General features: G+C 37.0%; 6 protein-coding genes across 10 annotated transcripts; 1 reads left to right on the forward strand and 5 right to left on the reverse strand.

Moving 5' to 3' along the window:
- Positions 1–623: 623 nt before the first annotated feature.
- ATS2 (Phospholipid/glycerol acyltransferase family protein) lies at positions 624–5,339 on the reverse strand. Of its 5 annotated transcripts, none has more exons than XM_021421751.2 (9): positions 3,889–4,034; positions 3,694–3,777; positions 3,566–3,609; positions 3,132–3,204; positions 2,682–2,876; positions 2,164–2,570; positions 1,893–1,994; positions 1,273–1,570; positions 624–1,000 (listed from the first exon to the last, which is right to left on the reverse strand). In XM_021421751.2, exons 2-8 carry the CDS (start codon positions 3,734–3,736, stop codon positions 1,355–1,357), a joined length of 1,080 nt encoding a protein of 359 aa, XP_021277426.1. In that variant the 5' UTR covers positions 3,737–3,777; positions 3,889–4,034; the 3' UTR covers positions 624–1,000; positions 1,273–1,354. The 5 variants fall into 5 exon arrangements, with proteins under 5 accessions (XP_021277426.1, XP_021277425.1, XP_021277427.1 ...); XM_021421750.1 differs by having other exon boundaries at positions 3,914–4,031; XM_021421752.2 differs by having other exon boundaries at positions 3,919–3,937.
- Positions 5,340–5,763: 424 nt separating this feature from the next.
- Positions 5,764–9,063, reverse strand: APO2 (APO RNA-binding protein (DUF794)). The gene is made up of 4 exons (XM_021420899.2): positions 8,874–9,063; positions 8,460–8,611; positions 7,579–7,931; positions 5,764–6,729 (listed from the first exon to the last, which is right to left on the reverse strand). Exons 1-4 carry the CDS (start codon positions 8,899–8,901, stop codon positions 5,898–5,900), a joined length of 1,365 nt encoding a protein of 454 aa, XP_021276574.1. The 5' UTR covers positions 8,902–9,063; the 3' UTR covers positions 5,764–5,897.
- Positions 9,064–9,768: 705 nt separating this feature from the next.
- Positions 9,769–10,752, reverse strand: LOC110411362 (early nodulin-like protein 12). Its single transcript, XM_021421488.2, has 2 exons — positions 10,521–10,752; positions 9,769–10,342 (listed from the first exon to the last, which is right to left on the reverse strand). The coding sequence occupies exons 1-2, from the start codon at positions 10,699–10,701 to the stop codon at positions 9,990–9,992; spliced, it is 534 nt and encodes a 177-aa protein (XP_021277163.1). The 5' UTR covers positions 10,702–10,752; the 3' UTR covers positions 9,769–9,989.
- A 4,284-nt stretch (positions 10,753–15,036) lies between these two features.
- Positions 15,037–16,111, forward strand: LOC110410419 (early nodulin-like protein 15). Its single transcript, XM_021420085.1, has 2 exons — positions 15,037–15,567; positions 15,662–16,111. The coding sequence occupies exons 1-2, from the start codon at positions 15,384–15,386 to the stop codon at positions 16,009–16,011; spliced, it is 534 nt and encodes a 177-aa protein (XP_021275760.1). The 5' UTR covers positions 15,037–15,383; the 3' UTR covers positions 16,012–16,111.
- Positions 16,112–16,417: 306 nt separating this feature from the next.
- LOC110410414 (signal recognition particle receptor alpha subunit family protein) lies at positions 16,418–20,774 on the reverse strand. Its single transcript, XM_021420078.2, has 10 exons — positions 20,615–20,774; positions 19,106–20,091; positions 18,439–18,523; positions 18,250–18,345; positions 17,987–18,139; positions 17,789–17,896; positions 17,530–17,649; positions 16,992–17,117; positions 16,796–16,879; positions 16,418–16,692 (listed from the first exon to the last, which is right to left on the reverse strand). Exons 2-10 carry the CDS (start codon positions 20,068–20,070, stop codon positions 16,567–16,569), a joined length of 1,863 nt encoding a protein of 620 aa, XP_021275753.1. The 5' UTR covers positions 20,071–20,091; positions 20,615–20,774; the 3' UTR covers positions 16,418–16,566.
- Positions 20,775–21,477: 703 nt separating this feature from the next.
- Positions 21,478–22,557, reverse strand: LOC110410765 (uncharacterized). The gene is made up of 4 exons (XM_021420628.2): positions 22,427–22,557; positions 22,252–22,350; positions 22,025–22,176; positions 21,478–21,946 (listed from the first exon to the last, which is right to left on the reverse strand). Exons 2-4 carry the CDS (start codon positions 22,291–22,293, stop codon positions 21,565–21,567), a joined length of 576 nt encoding a protein of 191 aa, XP_021276303.2. The 5' UTR covers positions 22,294–22,350; positions 22,427–22,557; the 3' UTR covers positions 21,478–21,564.
- Positions 22,558–23,937: the final 1,380 nt, after the last annotated feature.

Raw genomic sequence — 23,937 nt, forward strand, 5'->3', positions numbered from 1 at the left:
TCATAAAAGAAAAATATCTATTTTAATTTAAATCTATTTTGAATACGGTATTTCTCATGAAAGTCTAACATTAATAAAAAAATTGATAAATTTTAATATACATCAATCGACATTTTAAAAATTAATGATAGTACATACATATTTCACATTATATAAACCTATTTTACTGTTGAATTTATATATTTCGAGCGGGTAAAAATAATGAGAATTAAAAAATATTATATATATATATATATCTAGAAGGTTTGATAAAATTTTTGTTTGGCAGAAAGGATATTCTTTATTTTTCTTAAATCCTCTCCATTTGATTAATACGGTTGAGACTTTGACTGAGAGTTGCTTTCTTTATTTCTTTTGATGGAATTTATTTGCTTTCTTTATATCTTTTGATGGAATTTACTTCAAATGATATAAACAAAGGATTAGCTGAACCAAAATCCGGTGTAGAGATCAACGTGGTCAAAGGTATTAAGCCAACTAAGGTAGAGTTGGCACAGCCTTGCAGGACTCCCACTTCGGCCTCCAACCCCCTTGACCTTTTCTCCGTGTACAGCTTCAGCTATAAGTTTCAGGTCCAGAGTTCGCCAATAGCCAGCCGCCATTGCATTTACATAAACAAGAAGGAGTGAAAGAAAAGAGCCATGAGAATGACCTCTTCAGAATAGTTTTATCTTTTTATTTTGTAGCCCCCAGATGCAGGTAGTTTTTGACAAAATAATACACAACCAAGTTCTATCCGGGTACAGCAAAATTCCTTTTCAGACTCTTATTCCAGAATGGCCACAAACTGCAGGACGTGACATGGAAGAAAATTTTGATGCCAACTTAAGCTGGTAGATTGGCCATCTTGTTAGTTGTTACTGCCAGTCGGAAACATAGGATGTAATGGTCCCAGATACAATCTCGAAGAGCCTAAACTGTTAGGTGCAAAGTGAAAGTGATTAAAAGCCAGCAGCTGATCATGTATAACTAAATGGTGCTATTTTCAGAATTGTAAAACCTGCAGAAAAACGGCTCATCAGTATTAGCAAGTTTTGTTCCGAGCATAGAACAGAGCATAATTGAAGAAAAAACACACAACATCCTGATGTCAATAATCATTTTATCAATCCCATCACTAAGAGCTTTATAATGGAGTGATTATTAGTATTCAGCTTTATATATAGAAGTCTAAAATCAGAGAGATGGGTCAAAAGATGGCACAAATCACGTTTTATTTGCCAAAAGAAAATAAAACACAGTTCCAATAAAGTTAAGGGCAAAATTGCGTACCTTTCAATCATGTTCCTTAAATCAGCACCAAAGGAGTAAGTTTGAGCCATAAAATCAGAGGTCATAGCGGCCAGCCAGTTTCTCAGCCTTGATGCTTAAGTGTATCTGCAATTGTGTTTCTAGCTTCATTGCATAATATTTCTGGATCACTTCCTTTGATCGGCTTATGAATAACAACTTTTACAGATCCTGAATTTATGACACCCTCCAGTCCTGAAGGCATGATTTTGCCTGTGCCGATTAGGGTCATAGGAACGACAGGCACTCCAGTTTTTGCTGCAACACTAAATGCACCTTTCTGCACATTATAATCAAGACAAATATGAGCTTCCAAATAAGCAGTGGCATTCTAAAATCTTCCAGATTTTCTATAATCCAAACCTATCATCAATATGGGAGAGAGTACTTTTTATTAGATAGGGGCTCGGAAGTATTCCAGAGTACATTCATTTAATGACTTGAGTACAAGGCAATTGCATATGATCCCACTGGGTGTAAAGAAGATGGCCAAGGCAAGTATCAATCTTTTCATCAATGGTACTTGAGCCCAAACCAAAGACATATAAGTTTCAATTGATAGTTTACTTAGCAACTCAATAAGAATGCCAGCATGATCTTACCTTGAAAGCACCTAGCTTCCCATCCTTACTCCGTGTGCCTTCTGGGAAGAAAAGAACAGAGGCACCATTCCTGATGAGATCCATACATCTCTTAAGACAGTCCTACATGCACAACAGTAAAAGAATATCAAACTTATAATTCAGAAAAAGTAAAAGAAAACCTGCCTATCTAAAAGATATTACTACAACAGATTCCTATATTGCCATCCAACATGGGCATGCTAAGCAGAAACAACTGCAACAACGATGACAAAAAAAGAAGAGGGAATACCAACTGGCTTCTGCTGTCCATGCGCTTTAATGGAATTAGACCCATCATAGACATGGCCCACCCAATAATGGGATAAAGAAATATCCCCGTCTTGCTGATGAACTTGAAGCTTCTTCCAAGAGTTAGAAGTGTATAGATGTCTAAAAAACTCTGGTGGTTGGAAACATATACGGCAGGAACATCCTCTGGAGGCAGATTCTCCAATCCTTCAAACTCAATTTTAAAAAAAGGAGCAACTGTTGCCATAGCCCAAAGTTTGGCAATAAAATGCTGAGCTTTTCTTCTGTAGCGATCAAACAAGAGCACGAAGGGATGCGAAACCAGCATAAACCAAATAAGTAAAATAGCTGCTATTGCTGTAACAGCATAAAAGCATACTCCTCTAACTTTTGAACCCAGTTTAATTTCTGCATGTTGAAATTTGAAGAATTGATAAAATTGTTAGGGTGCAACAATTTAAAATCATATATATATATATAACAAAATAGGTCAATGACTGAATAGATTTTCAGGAAAACCTGATAAAGAATAGGCAGCTTCAGGGGTTCCAGTCCCAGCAAATTCAGATCTCGCAACTATGTATCTGGACATTTTGTTCTGGTTATGTAATTTACTATTATAATACGATCTATTTAAACCCTCCTTTGGGTTAACATAACACCGAGATACACCCTCATGCGTCCTTGAAATATGCAAAAAGTTATTTTGAGCAGCTGCAAAGAAAGGAGAAAAGCTAATTTGTAAACCTCTTTGAAGTAAAGTTACTTATCTATACATATATGAAGTAACAAACCCTCACTTGGTATCCACCACCAAATAATCCATGTACACTAAATTACCAGAACAATTTAAACCCAACAATCTATCCTAAATGGAAAAAAAAAATTTGCAGCAATTTTACAGTGCATCCACACTTTGCAGCATTAAATCAAACATAAAGAACATAGTTTTAGTAAGAATTCACTTACAATTACATGAATTTCTCAAAGTTGCCCGTATACACAGAGAATAGCCAAAGTTAGCTCCTTTACGAATCGAAAACTGCATAAACAGTACATTAAGAACACTGCCATAAAGCAAATTACAGGGAATATAAAGAAAAACAAAGAAAACAAATGTTCTTCTAAAATTTCTAACACGTCCTCCAATCATAGAATCTACTTGAAACACTGTCTAAACTCTATAAACCGAACAGGCATTTGTTCCGTAAAGATGGAAAGATATCAAAGCATTTCAAATTGAAAAACATCAAGCAAATTAATAATAGGTTAAAACTTTGCTGAAGATTTTTTCCTCTATTGAAAAAACCGTGAAGTTCACTCAACTTCAATGGTTCCAGCTAACCTTTCCCTCTACTTTCTATGCAACCAAACGGATAGCCACTAAAAAAAATTAAAATTACCGGCAAGAAAGGCAACGTAGCAGAACTCCCGGGCTTTGGGTGACCTGAAAAAAGGGAAAAGCAGAACCAGTAAACAGAAAAAGATGAACACGAATACAATTATGGAAGTATAGATATACGTATCGTACATAGAGCGAGAGGAGAAACGGAGGGGAGGGAAGAGAGTTCCATCTCTTGGATTGGATTAATGCGAATGATGGGCGTGTCTAAAACTGTAAAGCATATATGTTGAGTTTGTTAGATTTCCATTTCATACATTTTGTGATGGGAAGGAAAGTTGGAGGAGCAAGTGGCGATAGATTTGCCAATTTCAAGGCCAATACCCAGTTTTTATTTTATTCATCTTGCCTTACTGTTTCTTTGTGGCGGAATTGTATGAAAAATGTTGTAAAAGCTTTGTAGGAAATGGATTTGGGATGATGTTGCGGGAAAAAAAAATGCAGAAGCTGCTTTGTCTTCTTCGGTGGCTGTAAATTGGAAAAACTGATACCTTTCTGTCTCTCCAGGTTTCCTTGGGTCCCATCACGTGGAATCGTTTGAGGCCCAACTCCAACCCAACCCACCCTTGAATCTTCAAACAGATGTTGGAGCCCGAGTTAGGTTCCTACTGGGCTCCATTTTCTACAAAGTTCAGTTCATGGTGCAACTGTCACAGGGTCATTACCCTCTCCCATGAAAACCGATTGTCACAGGTGTGCAGCACCCCGCTTCTTATAGCCCAGGACCTACCCGTTCCTGCCCGATGTGGGAGGAGTGGACCTTTCCTCGTCACACCCTCACCCACCTGATTCGACAACGTCCCCGTTCTCGGGCGCACCGCTGCCGCCGGCCACCCTGCCTACCCCTCTCCGGCCTTTCCCGGACCCGGGCGCTTGGTGTGAGTCGGGACGAGGCAACAGGTCCGCTCTGATACCATTTTGTCACGGGGTCATTACCCTCTCCCATGAAAACCAGTTGTCACAGGTGTGCAGCACCCCGCTTCTTATAGCCTAGGACCTACCCGTTCCTGCCCGATGTGGGAGGAGTGGACCTTTCCTCGTCACACAACGTTCTTGTTCATGATCCTTTGTTACGACGTGAAGAGATGATCTGGTTCCGTGGCTTGACCAAATGTATGCAGATTTTCCTTTCTTTTCTTTTTTTCAGATTTTCTTCCATTGATTTATTGTCGAATAATAAGAATAGAACGATTCAAGTAAGAAGGTGGTAATCCTTGCAGTTGAACGAAAGATAAATGTGGTCAAACTTGGTGGGATGATTTGCTATGTAAAAAGCTAATAATAATGAATAGAAACGAAGAGAAAAGGAACATCCTTTGCCATCTGTTTTGAACAGCATAATTCATTTACATACGCTAGTTTGTTCTCAATCATAATGGGATTACAACAAACCATTTGAACCATGAGAACAAGTAAAAAATTTGAAAGTAACAAAGAGGAAACTGATGCTTTGAAGAAGATGATGAACTAGGTATGTCAACTAGCGTGGATGGGTGTTCTCAGGCTTGGCAACACCGGCAGTGACTTTTGCCACGTCGAGGGCAGAGGCTTCAGGTTTCTTCTTGGACCACAAGACGAAGTAACCTATGGTGGCAGCCATGGCAAAACCACCGACGGCCATTTTCACAGGACATGGTCCTTTTCTAGTCTGGTGAAGTACTTCTGTTGAATGTTGCGCTGCTTGATGCGGTCCTGCCATATTGCATCATACAACTTTTTCTCTCTGCGTTTTGTCTTGTTTTTATGATGCTTCTCTTTCTCTGCTTCTTCTACTGGGGGAGGTTTAAAGGGGAAACATGAGGGTGGCAAGAAAACTAGGAGGTAGTTAATGGATGATTGACACGAGGAGAATCCACATTGAGAAGTTATGGTTTAATGACAGGTGGAAGTTGACTGGCTGAAGTAGTTCCAGAAGTTATGGAGGCACAAGACTCCTTTCGATTATCAGAAATTCTTGCAAAGATGCATGTGTGGATTACCCTGTATTCTGTTCTATCCCTAAAATCTCTGTTTGAAGATTTCTTAAAATGATTAAATTGATCATTCAAGGAATTATAAAACAAATACATGAAATATATTTCTTTTAAGTTCTTTTTCATAAGATTTTTTTTTTTTTAATTACTAAGCAGAAACAGAGGAAGAGAAACCAAGCCTGCCACCAAGTCAGGTTGTGCAGCTATCAACTTATCAAGAGACAAAAATCATAAAAAGCATTCCATCTTATGGAAAGAACTTTGCATTTCATTTCATTTTTTATGATAATATTCAATTATAATTTACATTTTTATATGGAAATTAAGAATACAGAATAAAGGATGAAGATCCTCAAAGATTCATACTACCATTTCAGCTTCTCTAAGGCTGGTGGGGATCCCAATATCCAACCTCATGGTTGGTTTATATTGATCAGGCACAGCAGCACCAGCGTGCACGCAAATTTCCACCACAGCAGGGGCTTGGCCATAGAAAGACCTGAGCTCCCGCTGCAATGGCTGTCCTTTCACATCAGGGACATGCCAGACATACCTTGGAGGTATCAAGTCATCTAACACTGCCGCTTGCCAGCCATGTTGCCCATTTCGTTGCTGGTGCTTGTGGGCCCCACAGTTCTGTGCTTTGTGTCCAGAAGGACCTACATGCACCTCCGGGCAATATCCGCAAACCCTCACAGGATACATCCTCATTAGCTTCTTGGCTCCTCTCCTCATCTGTTCCCATGCTTGGAGTGTTTCCTCAGCAAGCAAGATTGTTTCCTCTTCATCACAAGGAGCTACTACTTCTGGATCCGGTATTTCAGTCAATATTGGTTTCAAGGGAACTTCTGGGACAGGATCTGGTAGTTCACTTTCATCAGCATCAATGAATTCCCTTTTCCCAATACGAATGATTGGCTTTCTTCTCCTCTTTGTCGGAAATTCAGGAAGATTGACACCAGCTTGGATGCAGAGCTCAACTACTGCTGGAATCCGAGGAATTGAGAATCTCTCATCGTGACGAATGCGCTTTCCAAGGCGATCATATAGATGGTAGGCATCAACTGGCAACAATACATCTTCAACAGTTGCGTATGTCCATTCATGGAGGCCCTTACGGATGGAAGCATGTTGACCCCTACATGACTTGAATGGATGCCCAACAGGACCAACATGAATTTCACTACAATAACTGCAAAATGTGGAGATTAAACGATCAATACAGCATACTTCCTATACGCACTCAAGGCTAAAAATTAATTTTTGATAAACTAATGAACTCTGATTATGACCAGAAAGAAATTAAGTCTAATTACATAACAAGCATAGTGTGGAATCATTCAAGAATAGTCAAGCAGTTGGATCATTCACATTACACGCATCTAATGACACTGGACGCTAACAAATTTTAAACACCTTGTCTTTATGATTAAATTTTTGCCACTCCAAGTTTTCAATCAATTTGAATGATGAGAGTTTTCTTTCTCTCAATGCTTTACAAGCATAGAGATGTGCAGACGAGAACTTGGTTAAAATAACCACTAAGGCATCAAGAATTGGCCAATCACTTACCAAGTTACTAGACTTCGGCAGAATAACTTGTGCAGTGTTAAATGCATCCCATACAAAAGGGCACACTACATAAATCATAAGCCACTTATCTAAAATTAACACGGAAAAGCAGGTGGTAACAGTAATCAGCCATGGTATATTACAAGGATACTAATGAATCTCAGTGAGAACATTAAATTTCAGTGCTAGCGCCTATATGACAACCAAGTGACATATATGGTGCTTGTCAACCTTATTCTAAAAATTGGTGCTAGATGGATCAAAAATAAAACGAGAAATTGGTAGTAAGAAATTTCATGATGCTAAATGTAAACATTATTTCATAGGCTTATACTGTTACATTATAGTCAAAGAGGTTGGTTTTTCCCTCAAAATACCACGCTTTTGCGAATAATAACTGGGTTCAAGGCTGTCTCTGTACTACATCAGGGATGTTCCTAGGGAAATAAGCACAAAAGGAGGAAATTACCCGCAAGCATGAACTTTCACCACCTTCAAAAGTTTCTTGAGATTGTTAATTAATGTAACCCTTGCATTCAGCACATCATAGGCAAGGGGTACCAGGCTTTTAACAATTAAGCCATTCTTTGGAGGTGGAACTGGTTTTTTAGGTTGGCCTTTGCTCTTCTTGGCCCTCTCCCTAGCAGCTCGCCTCAGCTCCAGTACAGGTACAGGGAAGGGCTTTTTCTCTTTCCTTGAATAGTAGCGAGGAAAGTCTGCATTTTGAGGGTGATCACATCTAACAACCAATGCACATGGTCGATGAAACTTTCTTGATGGTGCTCTAGGCTCTGACTGAAGTTTTAGTTTACCACTACTGCACTGCAGAAACCACCAATCCCAAAAATATCAATCTGTTAGAATTGTTTTGAAACTAATAATTACCTCGTAAACTGCTGGCTTCTAATAAACATGCTAAGCGTCGGAACCTGTCAGTTCTGCCACATTTACAATTAGATTATTTTGAATGATTTATTAACTAATTTGATTGGTCAGTTGGTCTTGTCATTTGGAAAAATGATGTATGATTAACCAAATCAAGTTGAAACAAAAGTGAAAACTCTGTAAGAAAAAGTCCTAAGATTCACCCTGATTTTAAGCAAAAAGTTAAATTTATTGTCTATTGCTATGGGTTGCATAAGGATAAACATTTACCAACTGGTTTTAAGTCTTTAATAAACTATTCTACTGTTAGTTTCTTAATCAACTATTCTATTGTTCACGAATGAGGCTTCATCCACGTTCTCTCAATAAGTACCTACATTATTTAACAACTGCAACTTCAACAGTAAGTCAATTAGCCAAATATGGAGTACAGGGAAGTAAAACATAAAGCCAAATGCAGCACACCTCCAAAGAAGAAAGCAAACTAAGGCCTGGATAGAGGTTAAGCTTCAGAAAATCCGCTCTCGAGTGGTATGAAAGCATCAATGGCCCAATTCTGGAAGGCAAAGGCACTAATTTACCATGAGACAGATGATTCGTGGAACCACAATCCACCCCTGAGACCAGAATTACATATACTTAAAAAACTCTCAAGAACCAAACTGTAAAAGTCGTATTCTGACAAACAAACGACTAGAGACAAAAAAAGAGCAAAGCTTTCATTAATCTCCAAACAAACAAGAAGACCCTTTTCCCGATTAATGACAATAAGCGTAAATTTTCCAAAAACCCAGAAAAAAAAATCATAAATTGATAAGCCAAAGATAGTGAAGAAGCAAACGAGAAGTTTGCGTTTTTGAGAGAGGAAAGAAAGCTTACAGCAGCGAAATGAAGCGGAAGCTGACATTTGTTAGATTGACAACGACAGTACCATCAGCTTCATTAACAAAGAGGGAAGATAACAGGCTTTGTTTTGTAACTTTTGTGTTATCTGAATTCTCACCCTCTCAACAGAGAATCAGAGACTCAGCTTGGTCGAGTGAAGAACAAAAGAAGCCATTGCCGGATATTTTTTACTTTATTTTTATTTTAAGTTAAATTTAGACGGATCCCAATCCGCCCCATAAACAGTTCTTCGGGCTCCCGTGGCCTGACCCAACATCTTCTTTTTCGGTTTAAATAGTAAAAATCCCATATACAATACCCATTTATCAATTGAGTCCTTCACCTTTTATTGTAACTAAAAGACCTGTCAAATTTTGATTTTTATTCAAACAAATTCTCAACCTTACCAAAAACTAACCATAGTTAAATTTAAAATTAACTAATACTATGTAATATATGATTTGATAAATTGACATGACACATGACAATTGACATAATTTATTAATCATGTTAATTATCACACTTATTACGTAAATAAAAAACATCAACAAACATTAAATTCGACGATAATTTATTTTTTAAAAAATTTTTTTATTAAGTATAGAAATCATAGATCAAATTAAGTTTTTGGGATAAATTAATAAATAGAATTTTTTTTTGAAATTAAAGAAAAAAAATTTTAAATTTTATTTTTTAAATAAAAAATCATGCATTAATCAATAAAAATCTTTCTTTAATTTCCTAAATTTTTATTTTTCACATATCAAAACCAAATCATTAATCATGCACAGCTACTTTCGGTCAGATAAGGAAAATTAAATTTTTTTGTTAATCAAATTAATATCAAAATTTATTCCCTCCCCCATGATAATAGCTCTCTCACAATTAAACTAAAACCATGCAAAAGTAGATAAAAGGAGAATCAAAGATCATGAAATTCAAATTAAATCATAATCAATCACAGAATCAATTTGTAATCAAACAAGGATTGGAGATAGAGAGACATAAACCATGCTTTTTGTTACTGCAAATCACAAACCAAATCAAACATGAATTCTCAGCCTGCAAATCCTACCAGACAGATCATATCTCTCTCTCTCTCTCTCTCTCTCAAAGGAAAGCAAAAGCAACCCCAAAGGAGGCCAGACCCCAGAACAGGAAGCCATCCCTGAGTGGCTTGATGAGGCTGGCGCTGTTTTGAGCAGGTGCCGGAGCAGGTACTGTTGGAGTAGGGGAATCAGGATGGTCCCAATGTTTTTCAGACATGACAACGATTACAAGCTTCTGTCCTTTCTGACAGTGACCACCGGCTCCACTGATGAAGTAGAACGGACCTGATTTGTCCAGCTCCACCTTGGTGTTACCGTCTTTGTATTCCTTGATCGGTTTGGATGTGTTGCAGTTTTCATAGTCCTCCTTGGTCACCTGAAGCACTGAATCAACCTTACCGTCGTACTTCCAAACTACAAACAAGAACAATGATCAGAGAAGATCAGGGTTTTCAATGATTTAATCAAGTTTATGCTTGGTTAGTGAAAACCCAGACGGATTTTCATGGAAAATTTGATCTAAAATAAAAAAAAAATGAACAATGAACAAAAATGGAGGATATCAGATGAAGAATGTGAGATGAGATAATACTGAGAAAATCGCCAACTTTGAAACGGGTTTTCCCAGCCCACTGATTCAGAGAATCCGATGAGTTAACTGGGATCTTCCATGCATTTTCACTGCCCCCAACAAGAAGTTCCTTGGCATCACAGAAGCTAAACAACACCAAACCTATGGCCAAAAGTCTGACCAAAGTTCTCCAAGAAGCCATTGCTTAGAGCAGATAACTACAATATGGAAATCACTTTACAGATGTTTCCCTGAAGGGCTTGGCGACTTAAATAGTCGTCAGGTTGAAGGTTTGGGAGATACCCGAAGCTCTTCATGGATGACACGTGTTAAACCCACTGTAGTTGCAGAGTCTGTTCATTGGAAAAATAATCTGGTTTAATTCTCAGGGGGTGTAAAAATGTTTTAAGGAAGGGAACCCTCCTTTGAGGATATCGTAATCTGTGAGATGCGCTGGATTCTTAGAAGTTTCTACAAATAAGGGAAGTTTTGGAAAGCAGTTTTGAGGAATCAAAGTCTGTACAAGGAGGATAGCATTGATTTCCCATGCAAAAGATGGCAAGTTTGAAGCAACAGTAGCAGGTCCTTTATTTAGGACTTCGATTTTATTTCCTTGCTGCTAATACCAAGCTGCACATGCATATGTTTTCCTCTTGTATGAACTTTAATTCAAAATGTGATTGGGTATGTAACTTCATTGATGAAATATGCTCCTGCCAACGCTGTCATCCATTAAAACTATTTTGAGTGAAAGGGTTTATAATTGGGAGAGTGTTAAAACCCGCACGACTTAATCTCGTCCACAAGGAAAGGAATCTTTTTTCTAATTAATTAAGGTTCGATCTTTGTAAAGAACACTTTAAAAGTAAAATTGTTAATGCAATATAAGAGTATCATATGTCACGAATTTTACATTAGCAAAAAAGTAAGTTTGGTTTTTGATATATATAAATATAAACTTTCTACCACCTCTTATATATATCTTTTGTGTTAAAAATATGAATTCATAACAAGTGTTACAATTGAATGAAATAAAATATCACAAATCCCACATCAATAAAAGATAAGTTATATATATAGATAAGCTAGCAAAGAGAAAACTCTTCTAATAAGCCTCTAGTAAGCCAACCAAATATCTATTAATCTTAAGCCAAATATATGTTGATCTAAAAACAAATATATATATATATATATATGATAGAAAATCTTACTAAACTCCAAAAACAAGCATAAAAAGAAAACTCTTCAAGTAAGCAAACCAAATATCTATAGATATAAAAACAATATATATATATATATGTATATATATTTGAGAAAACTCCTCGTAAGCTAACCAAATATTTATGAAGTGAGATATAAAATCTTAGTATAAAATCCTAGTGAGCAAATATGGAATATGAAAGGGAGTACAAGCAAAATGAAGGAGTTTTAGAATAAATTTATTTGCATAAAACATGCCACTTTCCAAATCAAATCCATAATTTGATCAAGTGCATTTTAAAGAGGCAATTATACATCTTTAGAAATGCCAAAATTATACTCAAAGTCCCTTAGAAACTTGGTTCAAAGATGCCCAAACAACTGCTTAAAACAAAATAAAAATACCATAAGTAGTGTAATTTTCACTACAGGAATCAATCTGTCCTTGATGGGTGGTCGATCCTTTAAAACACATAACACTTCTTATGTGTTTTGCTCTACTAGGATCGACCTTTCCTTACCAGGGGGTCGATCCTTTAAAACATTGAACATTTTATGCGGGATCTGCTGGTCTAAGATCGATCTTTTGGTTCTCAGGGATCGATCCCAACAGTTCCAAATTTGGCCCTTAAACCTTTTAATTTCACTTCATTTACCTTGCCATCAATTCCCCTTTCTAATCGATCAAATCTAAGGTTCCAAAACATCAATAGTTTTATATTTGATGAACCAAACAAATTCCTACCAAGAAATTTAATCCAATCAATCACACAATCGAATTCTCCAACATACATTATAACCATGTAACTCAAACATGATAATGGGTGCATTTCAAAATAGGCATATAAGCAAGGATAATATAAGTAAAATGATTCACATATTTTTTTTTTAAAAAAAAGTGATTTTATTAACCTCATCACTAACATGCCATTTCAAGTCTTGAGCTTAGCTTGCAAAAGGCTCTCATGGCATAAACGGTTAATGAGCTTAGCTTGCAAAATGATTCACATATAATTATGCTTCAATCTAACATCCAAATGTAATAAGGCACAAGTTTGTTCATGTTAAGGCTCATGGCCAAAATCCAAAGGTGTTATGACACCTAATCAAATCTAAAGGTACTATGACACCTAAACAATCCATCAATTCCCTTTTTCCAATCTATCAGATCTAAGGTCCAAAACATCAATATTTCTACAATTAATGAACCAAACAAACTCCTATCAAGACATTTAATCTAATCAATTCCATAGTCAAATTGTCAAAGATACATTATAATCATGTAGCTTAACCACGATAATGGGTGCATTTCAAAATAAGCTTATAAGCAAGTATAATATATGAGTAAAATGATTCACATATGATTGTGCATTAATCCAACATCCAAGTGTAATAAAGCACATATTCGTTCATGGTAAGGCTCATGGCAAAAATCCAAAGGTGCTACGATACCTAACTAAAGATGCTAGGCACCTAACAATATCCAAAGGTGTTAAGGCACCTAACAATTCTGAAGATGCTAAGGCACTTAACAATTCCGAAGGTACTAAGGCATCTAACAAAGTCTAATTATCAATTCACAATTATTGCAAAAAGCTAAACTATGTTCATTTAATTTTCCAAGTCATGTTGAAACGAAATTTTCCAATCATTTAAAATGCTTGTTCCCCATGAAAAGGTACATACATATATTCATACTTACATACATGTATACATTCAAAACATTTTCTTTCAGAACCTTTAGCATCAAACATATCCAATCAATCATCCAAATTTCTCATTCTTTCATAAACCTCGAAAACATGTTTAGCTATATCCAAAATAATTTTAAAACGCATATCTACTCACAATACTTTTCGAGCACTTTTAACCAATTGAACCTTGCTTAACATGACGAGTTGAAACCTTCAACAACACCTAATTTAACAAGCAATCATTAATATCACCATAAATACTTCCTGAAATTCGTAATAAATAAAAACCTATTTTCCAACTTAACTCATCTTCACTTATTTTCAATAATTTTCATCAATTCTTCTTCCAAACCTCATACCCATTAAATAAACAACTTAACTTGTATCTTACTTTACCTTGGTGAGCTTTCTAGAAAAGAGATCCAGTAAAACCTTGAAAATTTAAAAAAGTTTTTAATTTTTAAAGAGAGAAGATTAAAATAAAAAAGAACCATTATTTTTAGAGTGAAAATCCTTATCTTTAGTACTTAGAATTTAAGGTTTGATAATAAAACCTTGAGAGTCTTGAAAGGAGGAGGAGATTTTGAAAGAAAATGGGAGGGAAAACAAAGAAAAGAGAATAAATGAAAAGTGGCTCGAGTTTTGAGGGTTTTAGGTTTTATTTTTCTATTTGGATGCCCTAGGATCCATCCTTCTAAGACTGATCATTTAAAAGGTGGGGGTCGATCTTGGTCTAAAACATAATGCATTTTCTATCTTGAAGGTTTAAGGATCAACCCTTGGAAGGGTAGGGATTGATCCTAACACTTCCAAAATGTATTTTTCCCCATTCTGCTTTTTGGGATCACCCTTTAAAGGATGGGAGTTAATCTTGGTCTAAAGTAGAATGCATTTTCTATCATGGAGGCTTAAGGATCAACCCTTGGAAGCGTGGGGGTCAATCCTAGTACTTCCAAAATGCATTTTGCCCCATTTTGCTTCCTAGGATCGACCCTTCTAGTTCAAATTTGTGAAAATTGATCTTTTTAAGCCTAATTCCATTTCAACTTCCTCCACTAACCTTCAGATTCTAAATTTATGAATTCTTAAAGGTTAGAAATTTAGAGTTTTCAACTAACGAAGATGATTCCTAAACTCACCAAATCAATTACCCGTTTCAACCTTGTATTTTAAACTTGGGGTCTCACAGGGAGGAAAGGGATGAGATCCATTAAATAAGCAATTATCTTTGTAAGGTAATCAAATCTCCAAGTTACAAACTATATAGTAGTAATCAAGTTTAAATGATCCTTATGTATATAAATATAAACCCTGAAACCTGAATTGCATAATCCCATAAATCTTTAGAATGAAAAGAACAATATGTGTAACAACTTTACTTTTTGATTTTGTTTCTCTCAATCTCATTGTTAGTGCATTTCCAGAGAAGTTTCAATCAAAAGTTAAAACCTCCCCTTCCCCACTGTTTTCCAGATAAGTAAATCAGTTTTTCCTTTTGGGGTAAACAGAGAGGTTGGGCTTATTGGCAGAATTGAATGGACTAGGAAACACTAATCAAAGCCTACAAGCAATGGCTATCCATCCTCCCACCATGTGAAGGACACAAAGATTGCTCAAAATTCTGGGTTATTAGTCTACTACTCATTTTATTGACATTTGAAATTAGTCACGGTGAGAATCACGAAATGTGGCAAGCAGGAATCCGTCCTGAGAAATGGGCTGGCGGCTCAAGCAATTCCAACGGCAAAATGACAGAGTAGGCCGCCACAATGAAACTGCTCAATTTTTGACAATTCCCAAAGCAATATCTAATAATAGTCTCTTTACTCTCTTGAACCTGCTGCAACCACAACGGCTCTTTTTCTCTCTGGGTTCGCATTTGCCCACTATAAATTGCTTCCATGTTCCTCACTCTTCCCACATCCTCCTCTCCATCTGCCTCACATACGCACCCTTCAAAACTATTTTCGAAAAGCATATATAAAGAAACATGGCTGCAAGCAGAGGTTTGTTGTCGTCTTCAGTTCTGCTTGTTTCTGTCTTCTTAACCTTAACAGAAGCAAGGGAACATTTAGTTGGAGGCAAAGCCAACGCTTGGAAAATCCCTTCATCTGAATCTGACTCTCTTAACAAATGGGCTGGGGCTTCACGTTTCCAGATTGGAGACTCTTTAGGTACAGGAATAACCACTCATTATCGAACTTTTCTTTCATTTTCTCATCTGGGTCCTTTCTGTTACTCATCTGATCTTGTTTTTTGTTTTTGCAGTTTGGAGTTTTGATCCCAGCAAGGACTCCGTGCTCCAGGTGAGTAAAAAAGACTATGAAACATGCAACACATCGAGCCCTATAGCTGCACACAAGGATGACAACACTAAGGTGAAGCTGGAGAGGTCAGGGGCATACTATTTTATCAGTGGAGCTGAGGGACACTGCCAAAAGGGACAGAAACTGATCGTTGTGGTTATGTCTGCAAGAAGCCAGTTCATAGGAGTCTCACCGGCACCTTCTCCGATGGAGTATGACGGCCCTGCAGTGGCTCCAACGAGCAGTGGCGTATGCTTGAAAAGTGGCTTGGTGGTTATGTTGGGGGTTCTAACGGCGCTGGCTCTGTTTTGAAAAACTAGATGTTGGCTTTGTTATGAGAGAGAGAGATTCGATCCATTACTGCTGCTTGAGGAATCATTCAACTGATTATAGAAGGAAATTTTTGTATTCTTACATTAGATTATTCTTTCCAGAGATTGGAGTGGAAGCAAATATGAATTATTTATTCTTTTCCTGCTTAAATCGTGCCCTTTATTTATTCCTACATTTCACTTGATCGAGTTGTTCTCATTATATCCAATCATTCGACTATTTGGACATCATGGCCAGGTTCACAACCACTGACCAAATACTGAAGAAAAAGGCTTTCAATCCTTGACAGGGTGTGGGGGGCAGAACGGGCAGATTCACAAACAGTTCTCACTGTAATACTAATCTTTCAGCAGACATGAGAAGAAGATAGAAAAGGCTACCAAACTCAGACAAATTCAAGATCTACATAAATAAATGTACAGCCGCAAGGGAGTGATGCACCTCCATTAACGTAACACAAAGTCACAGCCAGAGAAACAGTATTCGAAGTTCGAGCATTGCAAATGAAATTGAGGATTTATATCAAGCAGTCACTCATTTCAGCAGGGTCTTGACTATTGATTTGACATTTAGTTTCTTCAGGTCAGTATATGACTGGCCACAGCCAACAAACATGACCGGTGCTCCCGAGATGTAGACCATTGACAACGCTGCTCCAACCTACATCAGTTTCAGTTATAAACCAAAAATAAGATAAATGGCAGTGTGAGATTCCCATAGCAACCAAAATATAAAAACCTTCTCGGATTCAAACTCATTTTACCTTGTCATCAATAGTGTCAAACTTAGTGAGCAAAATCCCATCTATCAATCTTGGCGTAGGAGAAGTAGAGAGGTCAGCCAATTTCTGCAAGAAGAACAAGACTCGCTGCTTTATAACATAGATTTAGTAATATAGGTACAACCAAAAGATTTGAAATTTTGAAAACGACAGAAAATGTTTAAACGTGAAAGCAAACCTGGTTGAATTTTGACAACTGGTCAACAGCATCATTCCCAACTAGTGCCTCTCCAACAAATAAGACAAGATCTGGATTGTTGAGGTATATAAGCTTCGAGAGAGCTCTCATTAATGGTTCATTATCCTGATAAGCATAACATGGATATTAATAACATAACAGTGATAACAAAGAAAAGCAATACAGCTAGGATTGCATTTAAATATCATTCAAAGCAAAATAGCTCAATTGGTCGTCTCACTGCCTTTAGCAAAACTAATATAACTGGTTCCTCCTCTAGTTCTTGCAAGCAAACCTGTTTTGAATGGGTTATCTAGACATCCTCTAGTTTGTTCCATTCAATTTCAGAGTAAATAATGTATTGAATGCAATTGGTTTCCATTGCAAAAGTTATACCACTATCTTGACCCTTAATCAGAACCATTATACTTTTTATTTTCAGGCTTCTGAAAGCAATAGAAAGTATGAATGAAGCACCCACCAAGCACTACCCAAAGTATAAAAGTCCACAGAAACAAATTGACATATTAGAAGATACCTGCATCCGCCCAGCTGTATCAACAAGAACAACATCTGAACCATTACGAGTGGCCTCCTGAATTGCTTCCTTTGCTACAATTGCGGGATCTTTCTCGTACCCTTTCTCAAATATAGGAATCTAGCAAGGCAGCAAGTAACAAATCAGATATAAAAGAGTAGCTTTACCAATGATGCTTGTCATTACACAAAGCAAACCACCTTCGAGCAAGATGAGGCCCAATATGCTGAAAATGTAACATTTATGATTGATGTAATACCTGAAGTCTACGTGCATGAGTTCGCAGCTGCTCAACAGCTCCAGACCGGAATGTATCACAAGCAGCCATCATAACACTAACATTGTGCTGCAGAAGCCAGTAAGCGACCTGCAAAGTAACACTTGAGGTTAGGCAGCCTGACCAGAAAGCATGTCCCTGAGGACATATCTAGATATAGTGCACTTAAATCAGCTTAACCTTGGCTAGATTTGTTGACTTCCCAACTCCATTAACACCAACAAAGACAACAACATATGGCTTCCTCTGTTCTTTGGCAGCATGCACATCCCTCAGTATGTCAATGGAGCGCCTAGGAGTTAAAATACGAACAAGAGCTTCTTCCATTGCAGCCTGCAGTCACAATCACCATACGCCATTAAAATTATAGACAATCAAAAAGCAGGAAAAAAAAAAGAAAAAAAAATTGAGAGTCCAATTTAAAAGATGAAAAAATTGTAGACCTGCACTGTTGAAGAGATCCTTGTGAATGAGGCCAGCTTTTTTCCTTCAAGACTTGCAGCTACTGATTCACAAAGCTTCTCCGCTATCTCCTCAGCCTGTAAATGCCACATATATGTAAGCAGCCCTATAAACATTGAAAGGTAACAATCCATTGGAACTCAAGTGTGTTATATTAGAAGAAGACATACCACATTCTTTGTCATGAGCCTATCCTTGAGAGCCTTCAAAGCTGGTTCTAGGTCTGCCTTCTCCAAATTTGCCTTTCCAGCAATACTGAGTCCAAGAAAGTAGAAAACGAATAAGTGATGCAATTGCATCATAAATTCAACAATTTACAACAAAATTGGATGGTGATGATAAAAGCTTACGGTAGAGGTTCTGCAAAGCCCAAATGAAACACAATAAGAGTTCACCATAAGATGGGAAACAAAAAGGACTGTATAACTCTTTGGGACTGGAATATGTAACAATGATACAAGCAAATGATGTCCGAAAATCTTTCATTCTTTAAGCGGTGATGCCTAGCAGAACAAATATCATACATTGACTACTAATGCCATCTTTTGCAATGTAAATTATATAAGAACATAATGGCAATATCAAAGAGATCAACTCTATAAAAGAAACATTAGCAACTCAAGTTGTAAGGTTTTATGAAAATAAATAAAACTAGCGGGGACATGCTTTATGACGAACATCTGAACATGATAAAACAAAAGCCTTGAAGGCTTCACCCAAAAAAAAGGAGCTCCAATTTCACTCTTCACGAAGACAGAACAAATATATCCTAGAATAGAAATTATGATCTAAAAGAAGAAACTACATCAAAGTAGAGGATAAAAGTACAACAAATACCTCTGGAACATGGAGGAAAACCAACCCTTTTTCTTTGCTTCAGGCTTGCTATCCTTCCCCACATTGTCATCTTCTTCACTTTCACTATCACTGCTGATAATCTCTTCAATGTCCATCATACTTTCACCTTGATCAGCTGCAACAACCTCTATATTCTCATTTCCATTTCCATCCACTGGATCAGTAAAGTCCAATTTTGTCTCTGGAGGTGCATCATCCCAAACTCTATTCTTCTTTGCTACTTTTTTCTTAGGGTCCACCTTGGTACCCTTGTTAACAACAGTATCAGTTTTCTTTCCACCTTTAGTTCTTTTCTGAAGCTTACTTACATCGAAAGCACTAATATTGGAGCTAGTATTTTCTTTACCATTAACAACACCTGTCATCCTAGGTTCTTCAATCTCAACATGATTACCATTGGAGTGTCCATTCTCCAATTTACGACCTTTCACTTTATCACCATCCCCACCATCAGCAGCCAAGCCACCCTCACTCTTCTTACTTCCTTTATCAAAACCAGCTTTTTGCACCTGCCCTTGCTTCTTATTGTTATTCACAGGTTTAGCCGTCTGTTTTGATTTCTTAAACTCCTCAGCCCTAGCTTCTGCCTCCCTCCTAAGCTGCCTAAAAGTTTCATCAAAATCATTATACATTGTCCTCTTTGGATCATAAATCTCCGAAAACTCACGCCTCACCATTGCAAGAAGATCTTCCACATACAAAAGATGGAGAATACGCTGATAGACAGCAACAAAAACAAGGCCAAGCTCATTATGGAAGGTCCATTTGAGGGTGTAAGAAGCACCAGGAGCGTCATAGTTATATGATGCTGCACCAGAGCGCTCCTCCAACAGACAGGACCGGATCAAGGTGTCAATTGGTGACCCTTTAAGAGCATTCCCAAGCTCTTTACATGTCCAGAGGATTAACCCTCCCCTGGTAAATATCAGCAACTGCTCTAACATCTTTTGATTTCAACAAATCTCCTGCAATATAATCAAATAAAACTCAAGATTCAGATACCCAAACAATTTAAAAAGCATAAATTTGCAAGAAAGGAACTTTTTCTGCTACAAATGTTTAAATTCATCAGCCTTTTCCCTCTCCGTTAGAAATAATCGTAGATTAAATAAAAACACCCCCAAAAATATTTCAATAATTAAACCAAGAAAGCATGGATTTTGACAATTATTCATTCCAATAAGCAAATTACAAAAAAGGGTCTTTAAAAGAACGGATCTTTTTCTCATCTGAAAAGGAACAATAATAAAAAAGAAAAAGAAAACTCATGATCCGCAGTTGAAAATCCCACCTAAAATCCGCAATTTTTCAGATACAAAACAAAATGAAACAAAGATTCGAATTTGAGACCCTGATTAATAGATCATCCAATCAGAATTAAATCGAAACCTCAAAGGCAAACAAAATCAAAGACCAAAACTATAAAAAAAAATCGAAAACAAACCAAATTCTCGTAAACACCGAACAGATAATAAGAAGGAAAAATACCTGAACTCTTCCTTGGAAATCTTACGAATCCTACAAATAAGAAGGTGTAATTTGAAAGAGATAAAATCTAAAGAAAAAAAAAAGAAAATTCAAATTGAGGAAGTTTTTGCGCTGGGCGTCTTTATTATCATTTTTATTTATTATTAGGAGTAAATAAATAACATGGAGTTTTTGGAAGTGTAATAAAAATTGAATCTGGGTCTGACCAGTTTCGTCGGACGGTTAAAACATTAGCGCACGGCACTGTAAAAAAACACTTTAAAAAACCACTGTTTCCGACCACCAACGTTTTACCTGGCGGTTAAAAGATTTATTTAAACCGTGTTTTTTCTTTAGTTTACTATGTCCTCCACGTGTCGGGAAGTTTCCCCTGTATCGAAACGCTGCGTTCTGGAGCGCACGAAGAAGAGGTAGAGGATACAGTTTGCGGTCTGACGTGGATTCCAATTCTGGATGGGACTGTGGGGGATTACTGATTGGGTTGTGAACTACGCTCTTACTTATAGCTAATTCATTGGCTTTGGATTTTAGATTTTAATATTATTAAATTAAATTAAATAATAATTTAAATTTGATTCAATGACAAAATTTTTTGTTACAGACGAAATAATATTATTGGAAATTACTTTTTTAAATTAATTTATATACAAAAAATTCTTCATAATTCTCAATATTGACAAATTTACAAATATTTTGTCAAAAAAATCATAATTTTTGTTATGCTAAGAGACATGAAATTTAAAATCCGAATCTTTTTCATCTTTTAAGATTTTTCATATATATCGTGAATTTAGTATAATAATGACATAAAAAAATTTTATTAATAAAAATCTATAAAATCCAAATCTTCGATACAACTTTATTATTATAATTATTTTCATAGCTTCATTTAAAGCATAATGTTATGGACAAATCAATCAGCCCCCAAACAGGTTGTTACTGGTTAGAACTTATACAGCAATATTTCCTAGCCAAAAGAGCAATGGGACTTGGGCAGCAGCTACCAGAAGTAGAAGATAATGGCGTTTGCTTGAATGCTTCTCAGACCTTCTCACCTCCGCAGTCAGAATTCTCTTCATGATCTTCACAAGCAGCATCCCCATACAGAAACATTCCCACAATGTAACTACATAGAAGCAGTGACTCCATAGGATCCTGCAGAGTAGAACAACCGAAACTACAGCAAAAGTGTACCCTCCATAAGCAATGATGTCGAGCAATGGCACGTCTCCGTCTCCAAGTGTGTGCAGTGTTGCTTCTAGTAGAAGGACTTGGAATAACCAGCAAAGCAGTTCCTTCGTAGCTTGCAGGCCTACAGCTTCAGGACTAAATCTGAAAAACAAGGAAATTTGTTATATTTGTCAAATGGTTTAAACGAAACAAGAAGATTAAAAGGGAAGTTGGACTTGCTTTCCATTGATGGCTTGAAAGAAGCCTGCTAGAACCACATATGTGCCAAATGCCATCAATGGAATGTACAGATCAGTAGCAGTTAGGTCATGAATTGGAGGCTTGTAAGAGAATTCACCCCCTACTGTTTCTGTTGCTCTCATCCCGTGTCCCTGAAGGAAAAAGAAAGAGTGTGTCAACTTCTGAGATGGAAACAGAAGGTAATAATTACTTGCTACTGCATATACCTTATGCAGGAATGGGAACAGAATCAATTTCAATTTGTCCATCACATGCTGATCACTCACTTGAAAATAATACTGGGGATTGGAGAAGTATCTGCTGATCTGTAATATGTTTCACAAGCAAGACTAAGAATCATCATCCAAGGAAAACCATCTGCTTAGAACTTATGAATCTTACATTGCCTGGCGCATAGGCAGAGCCTGATCATAAGGACTTCTCGCCGTAGGCACCCAATTCGGTTTCGATCAAATCAGTCCCAGCTCCATATGGAGCATGACCAAATGGATTCAATTGCTCCTTTCCTGCTGGTTGAAAAATGATATGCGCACATCTTTCTGAAATACATAATGATGTTATATATACAATGACTGATGGATAGTAGGTGATGTGCTAAATAAAGAAAAGTCTGGCAACTATTGAAACTTGGCAGTTCTGATTCAGCTTACCATCTATATTTGCCAAAAGGGAAATATTCCATTCTGTGGTTATTGCTGTAACTAAACCTTGCCATTTCAGGAAGGGGGTACATAAAAAACCAAACCAATTTTTTCCATGGTACGTTAAAAACAGTGGGCAAAGACCAGAAAATGACAAGCAGCTTTTGGCCCAGATACACGGAGAAGCAAGCCATGCTTACACAGTTACACTCGACCCAAAAGCAGAAGAAAGTTGTCCTAGAACCGAAGGCAAGATTTTGCTCTTCTAATTGACATTTAATCAAACTTTAAAACTAGCTTAACTATCAAAGAATGTCTACAATGAACCGGAACAGCTTATTCCATTGACAAGAACGCTGGGGTTCGAATTGAACTATTGCTGTAACAGGAAATCTAAAAGGTACCATATATGCAAATTAGCATACCATGGGTAGTTAATTAATTAGTAAATTTCTTCAATTATTCATATATTTTCTGGGACATATTTCGTGCATGGGCTTTGATAACAGTACAAAGAAACTCACTCACTTTCTCCCTGTATGATGATAATTGCCATTGGAATCCCCAAATTTGGTCAACCTCACCAAATTCCCTTAGAGTAAATATTTTTCAAACCAAATTTCTTCCTTTTCTTTCTCCCTGAAATTTTCATGGTTTGAAATGATGATTTGGCATTCTGATGGGTCCGGCTCCCAATGTTACAGTCATAACTGTGACGCGGTTCTTCCCTAATCTATTTTCCAAGTTTAGGCAATGGACACAGAATCCAGACTGATACACAAACTATCTAGTTAGGCCTGGATGGACTTTTTGTCAACTAGGATTCAGGTTTAAAGGCAATGCTACTGTTGTTGGGCCCTAATGTCCTCCTTCCAAAATCGTATTTCCCAATGCTACATTATACAGGGCGAGGACCTGGTTTCGTTGAGCCTGTTGCCTTTGGGCCTTTGTCTCTCTTTTAACTGCTTCCTCCTCATGGACCCAGAATGCATGATTACACTTTGCAGATCCACAGGCACATAGCATTGAGCAGCACAAATAATTAATGTTTTATTAACCATGGTTAATTATCAGTATATGAAATGTGCTTGATTCCAACCGACGTGATTCCTGATCACGATCCAAAAGAAAAGGAGAGCAAAATGGTTTGACATAAAAGGGGTACGGTCATTGGCTCAATCTCCCGACTCCCGTTCAGTGACAAGTCACATCAAACTTTGTCTACATTCCAACCGAGTTGTGACCAATGAC

Source organism: Theobroma umbraticum, unplaced genomic scaffold, assembly GCF_002168275.2.
Source record: "Theobroma umbraticum cultivar Fairchild unplaced genomic scaffold, ASM216827v3 scaffold_56.0, whole genome shotgun sequence".
NCBI lineage: Eukaryota > Viridiplantae > Streptophyta > Magnoliopsida > Malvales > Malvaceae > Theobroma > Theobroma umbraticum.

Coding starts and splice junctions, on each gene's coding strand:
- ATS2 (XM_089782778.1), bottom strand. CDS start 5,263: ATGGCAGGACCGCATCAAGCAGCGCAACATTCAACAGAAGTACTTCAC. Junction 3,610..5,049: donor GCCTGAGAACACCCATCCAC/GCTAGTTGACAT, acceptor CCCTTTTTTCAG/GTCACCCAAAGCCCGGGAGT. Junction 1,995..2,163: donor TGGACAGCAGAAGCCAGTTG/GTATTCCCTCTT, acceptor TTGTGCATGTAG/GACTGTCTTAAGAGATGTAT.
- APO2 (XM_021420899.2), bottom strand. CDS start 8,901: ATGTCAGCTTCCGCTTCATTTCGCTGCT. Junction 7,932..8,459: donor GTTTGCTTTCTTCTTTGGAG/GTGTGCTGCATT, acceptor TGGTTTCTGCAG/TGCAGTAGTGGTAAACTAAA. Junction 6,730..7,578: donor GTGAAAGTTCATGCTTGCGG/GTAATTTCCTCC, acceptor CACATTTTGCAG/TTATTGTAGTGAAATTCATG.
- LOC110411362 (XM_021421488.2), bottom strand. CDS start 10,701: ATGGCTTCTTGGAGAACTTTGGTCAGACTTTTGGCCATAGGTTTGGTG. Junction 10,343..10,520: donor CAAAGTTGGCGATTTTCTCA/GTATTATCTCAT, acceptor TCTTGTTTGTAG/TTTGGAAGTACGACGGTAAG.
- LOC110410419 (XM_021420085.1), top strand. CDS start 15,384: ATGGCTGCAAGCAGAGGTTTGTTGTCGTCTTCAGTTCTGCTTGTTTCT. Junction 15,568..15,661: donor CCAGATTGGAGACTCTTTAG/GTACAGGAATAA, acceptor TTGTTTTTGCAG/TTTGGAGTTTTGATCCCAGC.
- LOC110410414 (XM_021420078.2), bottom strand. CDS start 20,070: ATGTTAGAGCAGTTGCTGATATTTACCAGGGGAGGGTTAATCCTCTGG. Junction 17,118..17,529: donor ATACAGCTGGGCGGATGCAG/GTATCTTCTAAT, acceptor TATGCTTATCAG/GATAATGAACCATTAATGAG. Junction 16,880..16,991: donor AGTTGTCAAAATTCAACCAG/GTTTGCTTTCAC, acceptor TTCTTCTTGCAG/AAATTGGCTGACCTCTCTAC.
- LOC110410765 (XM_021420628.2), bottom strand. CDS start 22,293: ATGGACAAATTGAAATTGATTCTGTTCCCATTCCTGCATAAG. Junction 22,177..22,251: donor TGTTCCCATTCCTGCATAAG/GTATATGCAGTA, acceptor TTTTTCCTTCAG/GGACACGGGATGAGAGCAAC. Junction 21,947..22,024: donor TTTCAAGCCATCAATGGAAA/GCAAGTCCAACT, acceptor CTTGTTTTTCAG/ATTTAGTCCTGAAGCTGTAG.